The 21,490-nt window shown below is 48.2% G+C and overlaps 1 protein-coding gene and 1 long non-coding RNA gene across 8 annotated transcripts in view; both read right to left on the bottom strand.

The window, feature by feature from the left end:
- Positions 1-13,949, bottom strand: part of dot1l (DOT1-like histone H3K79 methyltransferase) — a 143,756-nt gene extending 129,807 nt beyond the window's left edge. For 2 of the 7 annotated variants that reach the window (XR_005457956.1, XR_005457957.1), the window contains exons 1-2: positions 13,625-13,946; positions 11,366-11,499 (exon numbers count right to left, since the gene is read on the bottom strand). Coding sequence is in view for 5 of the 7 variants with exons in the window: in XM_038776965.1 (XP_038632893.1) it covers positions 11,366-11,499; positions 13,625-13,781 (291 nt within the window). In the remaining 2 variants the exon portion in view is untranslated. Of the gene's footprint in view, positions 1-11,365; positions 11,500-13,624 lie in introns of all 7 variants that reach the window. The other 5 variants (XM_038776974.1, XM_038776971.1, XM_038776965.1 and 2 more) reach the window with 4 other exon arrangements.
- Positions 13,950-15,315: 1,366 nt separating this feature from the next.
- Positions 15,316-21,490, bottom strand: part of LOC119953114 — a 30,649-nt gene continuing 24,474 nt past the window's right edge. Inside the window, exon 3 of the long non-coding RNA XR_005457958.1 lies at positions 15,316-16,402. This is a non-coding gene — a long non-coding RNA (uncharacterized LOC119953114). The remainder of the gene's footprint in view (positions 16,403-21,490) is intronic.

A 21,490-nucleotide genomic window follows, 5' to 3' on the forward strand; every position in this document is an offset into this window, starting at 1 on the left:
GAGGCTCCGAAAGGCGCTGACACACTCACTTCTCCCTCCACATTCACTCCTGGTTTGGCTGCATGCAGCAGAACTGCTAGCTGTGGAGGAGGGTTGCAGTGGGAGCACTCACAAAGCCTGTAAATGAAGCTGGAAGACAACACTATACATGACACACTCGGCAAGGATGTGTGAACCAAGACAAAATATTAGAGAGGAATACCAGGGTGCACAAAATACTGGGAGGGACAGATAGCACTAGTATAGAGAATAGCAAGTAAATAAGTTGGAATAAGGGAAAAAATAATAGGGCGGGATTTTCTGGTCCTGAGGCTAAGTGTTGACGCCGTCGTAAATGCTGTCGCGTTTCACGACGGCGTCAACATGCCCCCAAGATCAAGACCCTCAGTAGGCCAGCACAGTACTGGAGCGACCCACGCTGCTCCAGCTGCCGATACCGGTGTCAAATGGGCATCGGGGTCTGCGCATGTGCAGTGCGACCAGCGCCAATACGTGTTTGCGCAGTGAGACTGGCGCGATTCCGCGCATGCCTGGTGGCTCCCTTCTCCGCGCCGGCCCCGCCACAACATGGCACAACAGGGGCCGGCGCAGAGCAAAAGAGGCCCCCCGCCCGAGTGGCCGGCCCGTCGATCGGTAGGCCCCGTAGCAGGCCAGATCACAGCGGAGACCCCCCCACCAGGCCGCGCCCGGATGGATGCACGCCGAGGTCCTGCCGGGTAAGACCACACGTCGACGGCGGGACTCGGATTTTGTTTGCGGCCCCCGGGCGGAGAATCGGCGGGGGGCCTGCGTAGAGCGGCCCCCGACCGGCACCGCGCCGACCACGCCAGCACCAATGGTGCCAATTCTCCGCACTCCGGAGAATCGGCGGACCGGCCTCAGGGGGACATCGCTTGATTCGCGCCCAGCCCGGCGATTCTCCGGCCCGGCGTGGGTTGAGAGAATCCCGCCCATGACGTCTACATCAGGGTTACTGTGCATGTATGTGAATGCACAAAGTATAGTAAATAGGTTTGGGGTGTTACAGGCACATATTGTAATGTGGAAATGTGATGCTGTGGCGATAACAGAGACCAGGCTCCAGGAAAGGCTTGAAAATATTCCTGGGTACAAGGTGTTCAGAAAAGATAGGGATGGAGGAGGGGTGGCAGTATTGGTTAAATAGAGCTTTGCAGTGCTGGAAAAAGGTGATGTTCCAGAGCGTTCGAGGACAGAATCAATTTGGCTAGAGCCAAGGAATAAAAAAGGTGCAATTACATTGGTCGGTGAAGCCTATAGACCGCCAACTGGTGAGGAGGATGTAGAAGAACAAATCTGCAGGGAAATTACAGAGAGATACAAACATTATGGAGTAGTTTTAATGGAGGACTTGAATTGCCCAAATATAGACTGGACAGTGGTTGTGTAAATGGCGTAGAGAGGCAAAAGTTTCTAGATTGTGTTCAGGAAAGTTCTCTCCAGCAGTTTGTGTCCAGTCCAACGAGAAAGGATGCCCTGTTGGACTTGGTTCTTGGAAATGAGGTGGACCAAGTAGATCAAGTGTCAGTGGGGGAACATTTAGGAGACAGTGATCGTTCTATCATAAGGTGTAGAATGTTAGTAGAAAAGGCAATCCAGAGTCAGAATAATTAACTGGGGCGGAACGTCGACTTCAATGGGGCAAGAATGGAGCTGGGCCGGTTCGACTAGAATGAAAAGATGGTGGGAAAAACTGGAGCTGAACAATGGGCTACCTCCAAAAAATAAATGGTTCGGGCACAGTCAAGGGAGAGGCAGGGGAAACAAATCCAGAGCTCCCCAGATGAAAAGGAGATAGAAATTAAGATAAAGAAGAAAAATTGTGCTTATGGCAGGTGTCAAGTAGAAAATACAATTGTAAATCAAAAGGAAGACAAATGGTTCAGATTAGAAAAGCAAAGGGGGATTATGAGAAAAGACTCGCAGCCTACATAAAGGAGAATCCCAAAGTCTTGTATAGGCATATATATAATATATAGGCATATATATGATCTTTATTGTCACAAGTAGGCTTACATCAACACTGCAATTAAGTTAATGTGAAACGTCCGTAGTCGCCACATTCTGGCAACTGTTCAGGTACATGGAGGGAGAATTCAGAATGTCCAAATTATCTAATAGCACGTCTTTCGGGACTTGTGCGAGGAAACCAAAGTACCCGGGAATCGAAGCTGGGACCCTGCCGCTATGAAGCCATAGTGCTAACCACTGTGCTAGCATGCTAGAATAAAGCAGCGGCAGAAGGAGGAGTAGGGACGATTAGGGACCACAAAGGGAATTTGCACATGGAAGCAGGTGGCATGGTTGAGGTACTAAATGAATACTTTGCAGACATCTTTACCAAGGAGGTAGATGCTACGCAGGCCACGGTGACAGATGAGGAAACCCTGTTCCTTGAATAGTTCAAAACTGGTAAGGAGGAAGGGTTGGATGGACTGTTGGTATTGAAAGTTGACAAGGCACCGGGACTGAATGAGGGACATCCCAGGATATTGAAGGAAGTGAGAATGGAAATTGCAGGGGCGCTGACCATAATCTTTCAGTATTCGCTCAACTCATGGGAGGTGCCAGAGGACTGGAGAATTTCAAATGTTATGCCCTTGTTCAAAAAAAGAGTGCATGGATAGCCCCAGTCAGTATAACCTCAGTGGCTGGCAAGCTTTCAGAAACTATTATTTGGGATTGAATTAGTAGTCCCATGGAAAAATGTGGGTTGATCAGGAAGTGCCTGCATGGATTTCTAAAGGGGAAATTTGATTTCATTAACTTATTGGAGTTTTTTGAAGAGGTAACAGAAACGGTCGATGAGGGTAATTCAGTTGATGTGGTGTACCTGTACTTCCAAGAGGTGTTTGATACAGCATCACACAACAGACCAGTGAGAAATGTTATAGCTCATGGAATAAAAGGGACAGTAACAACGTGGATATCAAAATTGGCTAAATAATGGGAAGCATAGAGTAATGGATATTTTTCAGACTGGGTGAAGGTTTGTAGTGGAATTCCCCAGGGATCATTATTGGGACCTTGCTTTTCCTGATATATATTGGTGATTTTGATCTTGGTGTTCAGGGTATAATTTTCAAGTTTGCAGACGATACAAAACTTGGGATTATGGTAAACTGTGAGGAGGACAGTATAGAGCTTAAAAAGGACAGAGACAAGTTGGTAGAGTGGGCAGACAGGTGGCAGATGAAGTTCAATGTGGAGAAGCGTGAAGTGATGCATTTTGGCAGGAAGAACAGTGAGAGGAAATATAAAGTAAGGGGTAAAATTCTTAACGGGGTGCAGAATCAAAGGGAACTGGGTGTATATGTGAATAGATCATTGAAGGTGACAGAACAGGTTGAGAAAGAAATTAATATAGTAATCGAAGATTTATTAAAAGGAGCATAGAGTACAAGATCAAGGAGCTTTTGCAGAACTTATACAAAACCCCTATTTTTTTTAAAATTCATTCACGGGACGTGGGCTTATCTGGACCGGCCAGCATTCATTGCCAATCCCGAATTGCAGCACGGTGGCACAGTGGTTAGCACTGCTGCCTCGCAGCGCCAAGGACCCAGGTTCGATTCCGACCTCCAGTGACTGACTGTGTGGAGTTTGCACATTCTCCTCACGTCAGTATCGGTTTCTCCAGGTGCTCCAGTTTCCTCCCACAGTCCAAAGATGTGCAGGTTAGTAATTTGGTCATGCTAAATTTCTTCTTAGGGTGGGGTTACAGCAATAGGGCGGGGATTGGGCTTAAGTTGGGAGACTTTCGAAAGGCAGACCCGATAGGCCGAAGGGCAGACATTGTAGCCGGTGGGAAAATTTTTCATGCCCACTGTCACACTCAGTGCAATTCAGGGAAAATTCCGCCTTAGGAATGGCCAATGGCCGCTTGCCTAGCCAGCAACACCCACACCCTGTTGAAGAATAAAAAAATGTATATGTTTCAATGAACTCACCTGTCAATCACCTAAACTCTGGCACATATAAACCTAGTTTCCTCTCATAGAACAATTCCCAAAATCCCAGCTATCAGTCTGGTGAATCTCCATACACTCCCTCCGAGACAAATATAACCTTAGTTAGGAGACCAAAACTGTTCACGGTACTACTCACCAATTGCAGTAAGGCTGCTTTACTCTCATAGACATAGACATAGAACAGTACAGCACAGAACAGGCCCTTCGGCCCTCAATGTTGTGCCGAGCCATGATCACCCTACTCAAACCCACGTATCCACCCTATACCCGTAACCCAACAACCCCCCCCTTAACCTTACTTTTATTAGGACACTACGGGCAATTTAGCATGGCCAATCCACCTAACCCGCACATCTTTGGACTGTGGGAGGAAACCGGAGCACCCGGAGGAAACCCACGCACACAGGGGGAGGACGTGCAGACTCCACACAGACAGTGACCCAGCCGGGAATCGAACTTGGGACCCTGGAGCTGTGAAGCATTTATGCTAACCACCATGCTACCCTGCTGCCCCAATTGCCGGGTGTTTCCTGACGGCCGACTCGGCAAGGCTGTCATCGGTATCTAACATTAATTAGGGCATTTAATGATGCCCCACGGGCTTCACATCGGAACTGGCTGGCCTGCCAGCTGATTCACCTGGACTGCGCTCGCAGATTCCCGCTGACTGACAATTTTGCAAGATGGCTACTCACCTCCTCCCATCCCCACAGCAGCCATTTCGCTAACTTCACGTTTTTATATAGGTGTGCTTAAAGGGCACCCACATGACCTCTCGCTGGGGAGCTGGTTAGATCACGGGAGGCCATTAAATAGGGAGTCCTTCCTGTTAATGGGATGGAGATTGGCCTTAATTGGTGATTCTTGGTTTCTAGCACGGCCCAGTGGGATCCAGATCTCGCAAGTGGGAGCCGGCCGGTTAGATAAGAAACCGATTGGCGCCTGGCATAATTCCCGAATCTGGACTGTCCCCCGATCTCACCGACTCGCTGAGATTTGCGCCCTGCGCGATGCAGCCATGTGATTGCTCTCTAAATTTCTGTAATTTAAATACAAGGACCTCCAGTTCCCCCTTTATACCAATCTTCCCCAGCTTCTCATCATTAAAAAGATATTCTGATATTTTTATTTTCCCCACCAAAGTTGATAACTTTCCATAAAAGCAGAAAATGCTGGGAAAACTCAACAGGTCAGGTAGAATCTGTGGAGAGATTTCAGACTTCCAGCACTGGCAGTATGTTGCTTTTGATGATAACTTTGCACCTCCTCACACAACATTTTTATTTATGGAAATAAGTTTTTGAAACAACAGAAATAAATTGGTGATAGACTAGAAACATATTATCAAATGTAAAAGTACTGCTGACAAATCTTAAAATAGATCGTTCACATAGCACGATAATTACTGACAAATTAAAAATAAAAACCTGCAAAATACTGGAAAGCTTAAATAAAAATAGAAAATTGTGGAATTATACCAGTCTCTTGGTACCCAGAGAAATGCTCGTCACCTTAATGCTTCAGGGGTACATTGATGGGTATTGGAACTTGGAAGATAAGAGAGATCCTTAAAAGGCCCAAAGAAAAAATGGGAGCAACTTCACAACAAGGAGTCAAAAGAGAAAATGCTGGATAAACTCAGCAGGTCTGGCAGCATCTGTGAAGAGAGAAACAGAGGATGTGATTCACCCCCAAAATTTAAAAGTGTCATCTTGGGCAAGTTTGGTTTTGTGTTTGGGCTTGACTGCAATAGCGAGATCATGGCCTGTATTCACCCGCACTTAGTTCCACAAATGAGCCCCCACGTGAATCTCGATGAGCCTGACTCCCTTGCCATCTGATTTACCCAACTCGTGCCTCAGCTGCTCACCGCTAACAAGGGGGTTGTTCTGGGTCTCCACAATATTTAAACATGGCTTGAGGGCCTCACAGACACAAAGTCCTTAACCCTACCCCTTCACCTCTTCAACCCCCCGAACAACCCCAACCACCCCCCCCCCCCCCCCCCCCCTGAAAGCACTGGGGCAGTAGCTCCAGTGCCCTTGAGCTGAATGCTGGTAAATGGGAAGGGCTACTCACCTCCTCACTTCCCCTCGGCAGCCATTGCGTCAGCTTCCCGTTATTGTAGAGGAGTGCTAAACGAAGCCCACATGACGTCTTGCTGGGGAGTCGAGTACCTTAATGAGCTAATTTGGGCGAGAACCCAATCTTGTAATCAGGAGCAGGCTGGGGAATTGCAAAAAGGTTCGCGCCGGCGATTTGAACCTTTTCAGCTATTCACTCAGCGCACCGATTGGCGGCGGGCGCAACACGGTGGGAAATTCGCCCCCAGAGTTCACATTTCACGTCCAATATGACTTTTTTTCAGAACTCTTGTGTCTCTCTCCACAGATGCTGCCAGACCTGTTGAGCATTTCCACCATTTTGTGTTTTTATTTAAGACGTCCAGCTTCCACAGTATTTTTCTTTTATTATAGCAGGTAAAAGTCACCTGTCAGGAATGCAGATTCCTCCATGGAGAGGAATTTATGGGCTAAATAGCCAGGGAACACATTTCTTTGAACAATTGGGTGGAGGTGAAATCTGGTGGTTTCACAGCAAGCCATGAAAAACCAATCAAAGAAAGAAGGGCATAACAATAGACACTGGGTAGGGTTTAGGAGGGCAGAATGTGGTAGCTGAGCCAAAGATGAGCATGACATCGGAGAACATAAGAACTAGGAGCAGGAGTAGGCCATCTGGACCCTCGAGCCTGCTGCTCCATTCAATGAGATCATGGCTGATCTTTTTTCGACTCAGCTCCACTTTCTGGCCCGAACACCATAACCCTTAATCCCTTTATTCTTCAAAAAAACTATTTATCTTTATCTTAAAAAGATTTAATGAAGGAGCCTCAACTGCTTCACTGGGCAAGGAATTCCATAGATTCACAGCCCTTTGGGTGAAGAAGTTCCTCCTAAGCTCAGTCCTAAATCTACTTCCCCTTATTTTGAGGCTATGCCCCCTGGTTCTGCTTTCACCCGCCAGTGGAAACAACCTGCCCGCATCTATCCTACCTATTCCCTTCATAATTTCATATGTTTCTATAAGATCACTGAAGGATATAAATAGAAACAGCCAGCGGAAAGGTCACTAAAATATGACAGGGTAAGGATATGCAGTGATTTGGGACCAAACTATGAGATACCTCAGCATTGAGAGTGATGCCCCCCGGTAATGACAACATTGAAAGGACCATTAGGGCTTCATGCAAGGTATGGTGGTTGATGCGACCATCAATTCACACGAGACGGAGAGTTGAAGTGAACAGTGGCTTTAATCAGCTAGAACTGTGCCTGCCTGCGACTGCTCTGCACTGAGAGCCGCCTGCAGGGCAGCAGCTCTATATACCTCCCCCGAGGGGGCAGAGCCAGGGGCGGAGCCCACAAGGACACCAACATGATACAATGCGGTGTAATACAATACAATAGTCCGTAGGTGGGGCCCACAAGGGCACCAACATGATATAATGTAATACAGTGGTGAATGGCTGCCATAATACATTCACCACAGTGGTTCTGGCAGCATAATGGTTATGTTGCTGTTAGGTTAGGGGCTGGTTTAGCTCACTGGGCTAAATCGCTGGCTTTTAAAGCAGACCAAGCAGGCCAGCAGCACGGTTCGATTCCCGTACCAGCCTCCCCGGACAGGCGCCGGAATGTGGCGACTAGGGGCTTTTCACAGTAACTTCATTGAAGCCTACTCGTGACAATAAGCGATTTTCATTTCATTTCATTTCATTTTCATGTTGCTGAGCTATTAATTCAGAGCTCGGACTAATGATCTGGAGACACTAATTCATATTCCACTCACAAATTTAAATTCCATTAATTAAATAAATCTGGAAAGAAAGCGAATATCATTCACAGTGACCTCGAAACCCTCAGATTGTCATAAATACTCATCTGGTTCACTGATGCCCTCTAGGGAAGGAAATCTGGTTTACCTGGTCTGGCTTCCATCTGACTCCAGACCGACAGCAATGTGATTGACCCTTAACTGCCCTCCAAAATAGTTTAGCAAGCCATTAAGTGACATAAGTTGCTATAATTAAGAATACGATCAGACTGACACATCATATGCACACCCAGCCCAGTCAGCCCTGCTAAGTCCTCCTCACTAACACTGGGGGCCTGGTGCCAAAATTGGGAGAGCTGTCCCACAGACTAGTCCACAGCAAGAGCCTGATGTAATAATACACACCAAATCATACCTTACATCCAACATCCCAGGCACCATCATCTCACTATGTTTGTCCATTTAGCCAACAGGACAGAATAATCAGTGGTGGAAGCACAGTGGTAGCACGGGGGAGGCAGGGGGTGGGGGGGGGGGGGGGGGGCATGAAGACACTTGGCATCAGGGCAAACATGGAAACATCCTGCTGTTACTGTCCTCCCTCAACTCCTCCATGTTGAAACAGCAGCAAAGGCAGCCAGTGCACAGAATGTGCTCGAGCTGAGAGTGACTCAGTGGCGCCACTACTGCCTGAGCTAGCAAAGTTGTGAAGGACATGGGTGCCAGACATGGCCCGCAGAAGGTGATAAAATAGCCAACATAAGGGAAGAACCGACTTGAGCTTGTTCTCACCGATCTACCCGTTTCAGATGCATCTACCCACGACAGCATTGGTAGGAGTGCCAACCCCACAGTCATTGTGGAGACAAAGCCTCATCTTCATCCTGACTGCACCCTCCATTGTGTTGTGTGGAATTACTCTGGTTTTAATAGGATAGACTCTGGCCAAAAACAGCAGGTGAAAGCTGGGCATCCCCGAGTATCTGTGCGTCATCAGAATCAACAGAATTGTATATCACCACAATCTGTATCCTCAAGGACCAGCATATCCCTCATTCTACCATTACTATCAAGCCAATTCACCAACAGCAGTTCAATGAGGAGTGCAGAATAACGTAAGGAGCAATACTAGACACATCTAAAGATGAGGTGCAAACCTGGCGTAGCTACAACACAGGACTCCATGCATAACAAACACAAGAAACAGCATGCTGTGGACATTGTTAAGTGATCCCACAAGCAACAGATCAGATCAAAGCTCTTCTATATTGTCACATGCAGTTGCGAATGGAGGTGAACAATTAAACAACTAACTAGCGTGGCCAATCCACCTACCCTGCACATCTTTGGGTTGTGGGGGTGAGACCCAGACAGACATGGGGAGAATGTGCAAACTCCACACGGACAGTGATCCGGGGCCGGGATCGAATCCAGGTTCTCGGCGCCGTGAGGCAGCAGTGCTCACCACTGCGCCACCATGCCGCCTTTGGATGATTCATCTTGAGCTGCTCTTGAGGGACAACCATCACAGAAACCAATGTTGAGCCAATTCAATTCACTCCAAAGCTGACTAAGAAATGGTTGTGCGCATTGGACACAGCAAAGACCATGGAGCTTCCCAGTTGTAGTGCTGGTATTGTACTGTAGAACAGGTTGTACCTCGAGCCAAGCTGTTCCAGCACCGCTACAAATACTGACATCTACCCAACAAAGTGAAAAATTGCCTGAGGATATATCCGAACCATAAAAAACAGAATAAATCCAACTGGCCAATTTCCACCCCACCACTGAACTCTCAATCATCAGCAAACTGATGAAAGGTGTCGTGGACAGTACTATTGTGATCGCACTTACTCACCAAGAAATTGCTCATTGATACTCAGTTTGGGATCGGCAAGGACAGCTTGACTTCAGGGGCGGAATTCTCCGACCCCCCGCCAGTCGGAGAATCGCTGGGGAGCGGCGCGAATCCCGCCTCCGCCGGCCGCTGAATTCTCCGGCGCCGGAGAATTGGCAGGGGCGGGAATCGCGCCACGCCGGTTGGCGGCCGCTTCCAGCGATGGGCCGAAGTCCCGCTCATAATATGCAGGTCCACCGGTGTAAATTGGACTAGGGCGGCGCGGGCTGGCTCCGGGGTCCTGGGGGGGGGGGGGGGGGGGGGGGGTGCAGGGCGATCTGGCCCCGGTGGGTGTCCCCACGGTGACCTGGCCCGCGATCGGGGCCCACCGATCCGCGGGCGGGCCTGTGCCGTGGGGGCACTATTTTCCTACGCGCCGGCCATGTCAGCCTCCGTGATGGACGCGCGTAGGTGAACCCCCCTTGCGCATGCGCGGGGATGATGTCAGCAGCCGCTGACGCCCCCGCACATGCGCGGACCCGCACCGGCCGGCGGAGTGTCTTTGGCCCTGGCTGGCGCAGCGCCAAAGGCCCTCCACGCCGGCCGGCAGGGCGCAAACCACTCCGCCGCTGGCCAAGCCCCTGAAGGTGCAGAGAATTTTGCTCCTTTGGGGCGGCCCGCGCCGGAGTGGTTCACGCCACTCCGTCCCGCCGGGACCCCCCGCCCCAGTGGGTACGGGAGAATCCCGCCCCAGATCTCATTATAGCCTTGGTCCAAACATGGATAAATTGGCTGAATTCCAGAGGTGATTTAATAGTGATTCCCCTTGACATCAAGGCAGCATTTGACCAAGTGTGGCATTAAAGAGACTTAGCAAAATTGAACTCAATAATGATTGAAGAGAATACTCTCCACTGACTGGAGTCATACCTGGAGTAAAGGAAAATGGTTATGGTTGTTGAGGTTGTTCTTCCTAAGGCTCAAAACATTACTGCAGGAGTTCCTCATCTTAGGCTCAACCAACTTCTGCATATTCATGAATGATCTTTCCTGCATCATAAGGTCGGAAGTGCGGATATTCACTGATGATTTCACAGTGCTTTGTTCCATTCTCAAATCCTCAGATAAGGAAACAGTCCATGCCCTAGTGCAACATTCATGCTTTGACCAATAAGTGGCAAGTAATATTCGTACCATGCTGTTGGTTAAATACTTAAGCTGCCACAAATTCGACCAACTTGGGGCCTTACTCACTTGAATTGCAGAGGCAGGCAGTCAAGTTGGTTCATGCCCGCCCCGGGAAAGTTGTACAACATGTACAATGTATCAGGGAGCCATCCTGACGCACCAGCCTCCTATTTTGCCAGCCACTTCCTCTGTCTCCAGTCCTGTCTCCACGGGTCTGGGGAAATGCAGTTCTTTTTGTAACTGGGCATTCAGAAGAAAAGGAACTTTGTATGTACAAGTAGTTCAAAGCTAACAATTACCTTCTGTATCAGATTTACTGCAGAATTCTTAAGACTGTGGGAAATTAATTTATTTAGTTGTGCTGTCTTTCACTATTGGGTCAATTCTGGAGCAAGCTATCTCTTTTATCATGACCGTCATTGCACCGCTATTGCAAAGAAAAAGAAAAAAACATATTTTTGTTTTTTTAAGTTAACTGCGAGCGCTCAATCACAACAAAGAAAACATGACTTACTGGACTTGATTCTTCGGTCCACCAGCTGCGTGTTTCTTGGCGGCGCGCTGCAGTGGGATTCTCTCCCCCCACCGCTTGTAATGGGATTTCCCATTGAAGCCACCCCACACGGGAAACCCGAGAGCGGAGGTGCGCTGCCAGCAGGAAAAGAGAATCCCAACGCCCAGAGAATTCCAGCCACCGTTCAATGAAATAGAAAAATGAAACTGTTTCAGGCTAGGTTTGGTTTTTGACAATATGCAGGATCAGGGAACAGAAATCAGGAGCTGAGACTCTTGTTTGCTGGGAATATTGTCAGGAACAATGATTGTGTTTACTATATGCCGGGACCACACTTCCTTAGGAAAGCATTATTAACTGAAGACAGTGGGGTACATTTAATATTGGCATTTATTTGGGAGGTCTCCTTGGTGGTTCGTAAACGTTTTTCAGCCCAGATTGCACCTAATTAAATGTACTGAAATTTATAAAATAGTTTCGCTTTTTATGTATAATCATTCACATTTACTACAGTATGTTTTTATATGGATTCATGAATGGAAGAAAGTGCTGCTGACAAATTGACAATTTAAACTGAAAAGTTTTAAAACAAGTTAGCAAAACTTTTATCTCTAACTCATAACTATTATTGCTCAATTCCCTACATTAGTTTATATTTATTGGCATCTGAGAAACTTGTAAAAAAGCTTTGTGTACAATAATAGCCTTGTCAGTAATAGTGCCAATGGTTCCTAACTGTGGGCAATGTTGTTTTGGTGGCAAAAATGTGCTTAGAGTTTATTCAGCACACAGGAACTATTGATATATTTGATTGCTTTGAGGTTACTATGTTTTTTACTGGAGTGTACACACTGGATTACGTACAGTTGACACAGAAAAAGCTAAAGCCTTGCCCAGTTCTTAGTCTATTTTTAGATATTCTCAAGACACTGCAAGATTGTTTATATTCTTGTTAAAACCAATTCACAAACATACATTCTTTAATCCTGTGTGATATAAATCCAATTCAAGTAATGCAAATTCTACACTTAACAATGTGCAGCCTGCCTGCTGGTCATGATCCACAAAGCAATCTGTTAGAGGTTACATTGGAACAACTAATTTGCTTGAGAAAGGAACAATTGAAATTAAAGGAATTTAAGGGACTTATTTTAAACACCAATGGTTTTATGAAACCTACATTTGTCAGCATTTTTAAAAAAAGTTTTATTTGGAAAATACTTCAGTAAATTAAGTAGAAATGATCAACTCAATAAAATAACGTCCTCATACAACTGGCACAACAGTACTCAATGAAGGCATCTGGCTGCAAGATTAACCTCAATCTGATAAATCTCCCTGTACCACATTTGTTTCTCGGTGTGACTTTATAAAATGAATTGTTAACTATTGTGCATTAATTTGGACTCTTTTCGTTTTGAAACTGAGACCTCGTTTTGCTTTGTCCTTTGCATCTAAATGTGCTCAGGAGACATCTAATGGCATTAAAATGACGAATGGCTGTTCTTGCATTATTTTAATTGCTTGGATTAAACAGGCTGCCTATTGAGGAGCTCATTATTATCTCAACTCTGATTAGGGCTACTGTCTTGGAGCACGTTCCACATTCTATTTTTTTTCAGCAGATGAAACTCAAGTATTTCGGCCGCTTTCTATTCTACAGTTGTGCCAGGGAGGTATACAAAAAGCGTGTAACCGGCTCCTTTAATTTTCATTCATTCTTTAACTGCACCGGGGTAGATCTTTGATTGTTTTTCCCTCAATGTTTCAATATTTGCTTTCACAAGAACCTGCAGGTCAGCACTGTATCCTTTCAATTCGGAACGGATGCCACAATATGACAAAAGACAAAGTGATTACTTTGTGTGTGTCCAGTCCACAGTACCTGGAAGAGTATTTATAATGAGTAATGTTATGAACCCTGCTGATGTTAGATACGAGGGTATCCCAAAACGCAGAAGGGTAACTTGGAAATTCCTGTTCTTAAGTGTTTATACTGCAATTAGATATAATGTGAGGGCGGATCTGCAAAGCAGTGAAGAATGGTCCAGTTTTGTTGTAATCATTCAATGAAAAGAACGTTATTTAAACTGTAAAACACACAAGAAAGACCTCAATACAAAACACAATTTAGGACAGTAATGGCGACACACATACAATATATTTGAATTAACCCCCTTTCACATCTATCCACGTTTCCAAACTCATAGAGTGTCATTGAACCTAAAACAACGTCCCATAAAGGTAAGCTTTACGAACCAAATCCATCAAATAGATACCGCACACGATTTGTATCTTTATTTTCAGAAGTCTTCTTCTGGTTCAGTGTAGAATCTTTCAGGTTTTCGAAACAACAGCCTTTCTGCGGAGAAGCCTGGGGCTGGATTCTCCACCGCCACCCCCCCCCGCACCACATTTCTGGTTCACCCCGCCGGCGGGATGCTCCGTTACGCCAGCTGGTCAATGGGGTTTCCCATTGCGGGGCAGCCCCACGCTGTCGGCAAACCCCCGGGGCTGCTGGCAAAATGGAGCATCCCGCCGGCGGAGAATCCAGCCCTTGTTTTCAGGAGAGGTTTTGTTTCCAGCCAGGCATGGCTATGATCTAAGCTGCTCATCAGATGTGCTTCTCTCTCTGCACTGCACACTAATCCTGCTGCTGATATAGCGTTTAGTTCCTTTTGATCTTATCCCACCCAAACAAATCATCTCAGAAGTCAGGCTTTTAGCATGTAAGTGCGACATGCATTCTGATGGGCCCAATTTAACTGGAAAAAAAATCTATGTCCTGTTTTGGGTGTGTTTAGCGGGGTTTTTCTCAGCGGCTGCGGCACCGAGAAACATCCCGCTTCTATCGGCACTTTGCGGGGTTTTGTTTGGCCTCCGGGAGTTTCTCTCCACCGAGGCCTCGCTTAGAGGCATTTAACACGCCAGCAGAAAAGGCTCCTCACAGATCGGGGCACCATTTTGTCTTGCTGCCCCCATCTTCACCCCCCCTTTTCAGCCTCCCCCCTCCCATTTCTGATCCCCCCCTCCTCTCCCCAACTTGGGGAGACCCCTGGGAACACGCCATCACCCCCCTCCATCTGGTAAGGCCCCCTGGGTCCAATCCCTGGCAGTGCCAACCTGGCAGGTGGGCACTCTGACATCCTAGCAGTGCCCCTAGCAGCCTGGTAGTGCTAGCCAGGCACCCTGGCAGTACCAGAGTGCCAGTACCAAGGTATCAGCTAGGCAGTGCTAAGGTGCCTGCATTCCATGGGGAGGGCCAGGGAGCATCCCTGCACTATCCCTGGCCACCCAGGGGCTGCCGATGGCCCTGGAGACCTCCCGGGTACCATTCCGCCTGGTTCACATTGTGTGGACCAGTACAGAAGGCCACCCACCTGCAGCCTTGCTGGAGAGGCTGGTGGATCCCGGGAGGCCGGTAGGTCCTGGGTAAGCTCTCCTAAGTAGGTTTAAAGCCTACTTGAGGTGGGTGTCGTTTGGTCACATCCCTTTTGGGCAGGAGTCCGATTCCAATGCCTCACGGGACTTGGGGACATTCCGTGAGGCGTAAAGGCTGTCGGGAAGCCCACGGAAGGCTTCTCCCAGGATCTACCGGCCACACCGCGCTCGAGCAAGAGCACAATCCAGCCCGTAGATTGCATCCATGATTTTATTTTAGCAACAAGATTGTGTCGCTACTGTTCCTGACCCAATATCTGTGGAATGCAAGGTGTCCTAAGTAGGCCAAAACTGTTGACTGTACATCATTGCAGGTTCCACTTTGACAATGAATCACCATCATTTCATGGTTGTTAAAGTAAAGTGGCTGTTAAAGTAAAGTGAATGAAAGTGACAGACAACAATTAACATTAAAATTCTTCAAGAACAAGTTTGTATTTTGCAGCATGTCCATTGATTCATTCGGGCAATTTCAAAATGCATCATCGACCAGACTGGAATTATATGACATGCAGTCAAATTCAAACTACTGTAAATAGCCTTTTCGCAGCTGTATTGCCTAGATTGACCATCGTCGATTCGGGAGTACAGTCAAACTGAAACTTCTTGGGACTCTGAGAAGCATTCCACTGAGATAGGATCGCATCACCACCTGTTTCTGGGCAGATTATGGCCTTTTGGGCCTATTCGTTGGCCGCAAGCCAATCAATCAAATCGTGTCCCACCCCATCTCTTTCCCTTTGGTGCCAACAAGTCTGTAGCCTCCTGTTCAAACCAACAGGAACTAGTATTCTCTCTGGTAACTTCTGAACTCTGCTGCTTAACTTAAAGATACATGTCCATTAAACATCCATGGATCAAAAGTCAAAACGGCAAAATAAAAGAAAGGGGAATTAAGGGAATAAGCAGAGAGGATCCTTACAAGGCTCTTTGATAATGTTATCCAACGTGTCCAGTCCCCTACCCTTTCCCCATCAAGCCTGCAAGTTTTCCTTTGCAAGTATATATCTAATTTCCTGTTTGAAATCTACCATTGAACCACCTGTCGACACCCTTCCAGAAATTGTATTCCAACATTAACATGTTTGGATAACAACATTAACAGTATTCCTTCTGAAAACACCAGAGTTATGTGTCCAGGAGCCCACATGTGGGGTTGGGTGGAGTGATCGAGTGAAAGATTACTTAATTTTCTCTCTTCTGGGCTGGCCAGATAGATTCACAAATTTAATGACAAAATGACCCATCCTGGGAGGTCTCAGCTCGGTCAAACAGACAGATGTTCGAGGTCACTTCAAACAAATGCTGCACAAAGTTCAAATATTATCCAGTCAGATTACAGTGGGGGCTAATGAGAAGGAAAATAAAACAAAGATGAGTATTCTCGCTTCTAGCCAGGGTAAAGTAGCGTGCGTTCTTGCATTACATGTTATATGAAGCGCTGTAGAAGAAATGAAAAAGTCTGGAACTGCTATCCTGTTCAAGCCTGTGAACGCACGCTGTTACACTGATGTCATCTCACTAGAGTGTTCATGCGTTTTGCAGACTGGATGATTGGAGAAGTTCAAGAGAGGACACCTGCGAAGATCACAATGTCTACGGTTGAAAGAACAAGAGAGTTTTATTGTTACATCCACTTTTCAGAAATTCCCACTCCACCATCCAACCCTACCACCATATTTCCCCCACTTCAGGACTGAAGAGTTAATTTTGAGAGACAAAACAGAAATCAAGGATGCTACACAAGAAACCCGAACAGGGGGCTCCATTTTACATGCTCCCACTGGGCACGTTATTGGTGGAGGCGCAGGTGAAAAAAAGGGCAGGTGTCCACCCCCAGGTGCCCACCCACCTCGAGCTCGCCCCTATAATACGGGGGGTAGGTGCCGAAGTTGGCAGCCTGTCTGTCATATTTAAAGAGATAATCAAGGGTTAATTGGGCTTATTACCAAGCGAATTGATCCTGATAATATGTTGACCACAAGTTCAAAGGAGGGGAAGGGGGATTCTGTCTTTGAGGCTGCAGTTTGTGAATTTGGGACCCCCCCCCCCCCCCCCCCCCCAACCCCCACCAACAAGATAGAATCACCTCCCCTTCTTCCTACCTACCGGCTGCATTAGACATACCATACCACCACCCCCTACCTAACTTTTCCAAACCCTCTCTGCCCAAGACCTTGGGCGCAATTCTCCCCCTCCACGCCGGGTGGGGGAATCGCTGGGGTGCCGGGCAAGTCCCGCCACGCTGCCCTGGCACCCGCACGCACGCACCCGCGGGGAGGACGGCAACCGCGCATGCGCGGGTTGGCGCCGGCCAACTTGCGCATGCGCGGGTGACGTTATTTATGCGACGCCGGCCGCATAATTTACGCGCCGCCGCTTTCACGCGGCGCCAGGGTGCATAATTGACACGGCGCCGTTCCTAGCCCCCTGGGGGTGGGAGAATAGGGGGCGAGGAGCGGCCTCCGACGCCGGAGTGAAACACTCCGGTTTTCACTCCGGCATCGGGACTTAGTCTCCCGATGGGAGAATCTCGCCCAATGTATGTACTTGTCTCTGGGATCCATTGGGTTGCCTTATTCTTCCTTTTTGCAATCCCAGCAGTGTCCACTAATGTGCTTTTGGCACTGCCAGGATGGATGGAGTTGGCAACCAATCGAATTGTGAGACTTCGTCCCCAGTGAGGGGCCCAACTCCCACACAATACTTCCTGGGGAAGAATTTGAAAATATAATTGAAATTCTTCAAGTCAGTGAAAAGTGGAATGGTTTTGCATTTGGCAGTGCAGTTGCAAATGTAGTCTAACAAACTTTGGGCAGAGTATTGGGGCCCACTTGCAGCATGTTGGAGTTGCGAGGTGAGATGTTGTGGCACTGGTTGACTGAATGCTGCCTTTGCTTCTGGGGATAAGTGGGGGGGGGGGGGGGGGGGGGGGGAGCCAAGCCATTCACACACTAACCCCTCTGCCCCAATATTCTTTTTTTTTAAAGAGAAAAAATTTGCAGCTTCCTTACAAGTTGGGGCCAGCGGAAGGGCATTTCACAGAATCACAGAATCATTACAGCACCAAAGAAGGCCATTTGGCCCTTTTTGGCTGTGTTGGCTCTTTGAAGAAATTCTTGACCTATTGCCACTTCCCCACCTTTTCCCTGTAGCCCTGCACATTATTTCTTTACAGATAATAATTCAATGCCCTCTTGAGTGCCTTGATTGAACCTGCCTCCACCAAACTCTCAAGCAGCGTAAATCCAACCACTTGCTGCGTGAAAACGGTTCTCCTCAAGTCACCATTGCTTCTTACGCCTTAAATCTGTGCCCTCTGATTCTCGAACCCTCCACCGGTGAGAAGTTTTTTCCCTGTTGGATCTGTCCAGTCTCCTCATGATTTTGAATCTCTTTATCAAATCCCCTTTGAACATTTTCCACAACAGAAGTTCCTCATCCCGGGAACAATCTCATGAAAAAATTCATTTGAATTGGACATTTGGGAACTGAAGAGGTGGAAAAATAATTTATTTAGGTGGATGGGGTGGAGATTTGCTGGGCACCTGTGATGATTAGAATCATAGAATCATAGAATTTACAGTGCAGAAAGAGGCCATTCGGCCCATCGAGTCTGCACTGGCTCTTGCCCCTACCCAAGCCCACACCTCCATCCTATCCCCATAACCCCACCCAATACTAAGGCAATTTTGGACACTAAGGGAAATTTAGCATGGCCAATCCACCCAACCTGCACATCCCCGGACCATGGGAGGAAACCGGAGCACACAGAGGAAACCCACACACACACGGGGGGAACGCGCAGACTCCACACAGACAGCGAACCAGCTGTGAAGCAATTGTGCTAACCACTGTGCCACTGTGCTGCCCAAGGTAGCAAACTGGACGAAGGTTTGCATTGGTGTTCCCCGGGAGTCAGTATTGGGACCCTTGCTTTTCCTGATATAGTAGTGTGAGGTGATGGGCGAAATTCTCCGACCCTGCGGGGCCGGCGCAAATCCCGCCCACACCATAGCCGGAATTCTCCGCCACCCGGGAATTGTCGGGGCTGAGAATCATGCCCCGCCGCTCGGCATGCCCTCCGCGCCGATCGGCGAGCCCCCTGCGGTGATTCTGCGGCCCGCGATGGGCTGAAGTCCCGCCGCTGAGATGCCAATCCCGCAGCCGTGGTTTCAACTACCTCAGGTGGCGGCAGGATTGGCGGCGCGAGCGGGCCCCCAGGGTCCTGGGGGGGGGGGGCGCGGGGCGATCGGACCCCGGGGGGTGCCTCCACAGGCCCGCAATCGGGGCCCACCGATCGGCGGGTGGGCCAGTGCCGTCGGGCACTCTTTTTCTTCCGCCACCGCCACGGCCTCCACCAAGGCGGAGGTGGAAGAGAACCCCCCTACCGCATAAGCGCCGGTGGTGACGTCAGAGGCAGCTGACGCATCTGCGCATGCGCTGTAGCCACCTGGGGTGTCCACTTCCCGATTCCAAAATGGAGGCCCGCAAAGAATACAGGGACAATTGGCCAGCCACAGGAAAACAAGCAGGTGCAAGGTTTCCTGTGTATTAAGACTTGCAGAACCCAGACAGAACCAAAACCAATAGCCATCTACATACTAATGAGCAATCCCCAGGAACAATTAGAAACATTGAAGCGATTGGGACCAAGACAGACTCCCCGGCGCCAGCGGGAGCCAGGATAAAGGCAGGCCAACGGACACATAGGGCCCGCCCAACAATCAGGGAACAGCTCCAGTATTGGAGAAATTGATAGAACCGATTGGGACATGGTCCAATTAATTGGGACCAAGTCCGGGGTCCGCCCACAAGGGCACGAAACCCCTGGGGACTATAGAGTCCCCAAGTTCAGTTCGCTCTCTTGGCAGCTCTCAAAGAACTCTTGATCGTGACTCTCAACAAGGAGAGACCTGCCTAGCAGCTGCACCAACCAAGAAAGTCTCCAGTCAACGCACGCTACGAGATAGACACTCCTAGCTACTATTCCATACCAGCTTGAAGCCAGCAGATTCAGACCCGGACAAAGGCCATTGTTCCTCTGACCTGGTGGGCCATTTGAAAGCTAAGTATAGGCCTTTAGTTATAATGATAGTCTAGTAAGTAGAGTTTTATGCACGAGTAGTGATTGACTGTGTGTATAATAAATGTGTTTTGATTTGAAACTTACTAACTGGTGTATTGAGTTATTGATCAGCACTTGGCTTTGAACCTCGTGGTAGTATTAGAAAGATACCTGGCGACTCTAGAGCAAAGGTTATTAAAACAGAGCAATTAAGTAAAAGCACACCGAGCAACAGTGCGAACCTCCGAAGGCCTTTCGGCGAGCCCCGACGCCGGCCGGCGGACGTCAAAGGCCGTTGGCGCCGGTTTTGGCGCCAGTCGGCGTGGCGCCAACCACTCCGGCGCGGGCCTAGCCCCCAAAGGTGCGGAGAATTATGCACCTTTGGGGAGGCCCGACGCCGGAGTGGTTGGCGCCACTCCGCTACGCCGGGACCTCCCCACCCCGCCGGGTAGGGGAGAATCCCGGCCGATGTATTTTTGGAGGAAGAAAATGGAGAGACAATCTAAAATGAGGGGCAAAATTCTTAAAGGGATGCAGGATGATTGTCCCTTTAAGGGAAACACAGCATTGTCAGGGCCACCTGGAACGAAATAACCCCAGGGGGTGGACTCCTCTCTTCGGTAAGAGGCATGTAGGGACCTAAGTGCAGCTGTGCACAATTCTCCGATTTCACTAATGGAGTCTGTGAAAATGCATCATTACAGCGCCCGACCAGGTAGTAACAGGCACTGGATTTTCCAGTCTCTTTGGTAGGGGATTTGGAAAGCATCTGATGCAGCCACATGCAATGCAACGTCCTCATGTTAACCCTGCCTCCTCTGCTGGGATCAGCACTGTAAGGCATCACCGGGCACAATGGCTGCACAACCTGTCCATGCAGGTTCAGCACCGAGTCCTGTCACACAACAGGTAACCAAAATGCCAAAAACTGCTCCGGAACAAGAAAAAAAACGAATTTATGTTAAACCAGAACAAGCCAATTTAATATGCTTCATTATTATGTTGACCTTGGTTAGAATGTACTGACAGCAATACTTGTTTGCTGTTTTTTACAATAAATTATGATTTGGCTATCAGAAAAAAATTGGCCAGCATGTTCACAATTACGTAATGTAAGCAAAGTAGTCTTTTCGATGGGTAATTTTAACCTTCAACTCTTAGAGCCAGAAAACATTAATTTGTCTTGTTTCAGTTTTGTGGGGTTTTGGGTGCGCCTGACTTTTTTTTTGAGGACATAAAAATGTAGTGTGATAAGTCTTTTTGGCTGCGATTCTAACCACCCTCCCCCACTCACAATGGTTTGTTTGGGCTGGGGCGAGGGGGGAGGGTGGGTTTAAAATGAGAAAGTCCGAGCTCCTCACTCCAAACGGCTGTGTTCCTGGTTTTTGTGATGATGAATCGAGGCCCAGACAAGGCGTCCACAGAGGCAGGCAGGGACCTACTTAACCTTCATGTGACCTCATAACATTGGCAGTCTTCCTACGGGTTTCTCCGGCCTTACAGCCATGTGTTTCTTGGCAACGGGAGCCGGCGTGCCGCTCGCTGGTGGCGGGATTCTCTGCTCCCGCCGCCGTCAATAGGAATTCCCATTGAAACCACCCCACGCCGCCGGGAAA

The sequence above is a fragment of the Scyliorhinus canicula genome, chromosome 18 (genome assembly GCF_902713615.1).
Source record: "Scyliorhinus canicula chromosome 18, sScyCan1.1, whole genome shotgun sequence".
Taxonomy (NCBI): domain Eukaryota; kingdom Metazoa; phylum Chordata; class Chondrichthyes; order Carcharhiniformes; family Scyliorhinidae; genus Scyliorhinus; species Scyliorhinus canicula.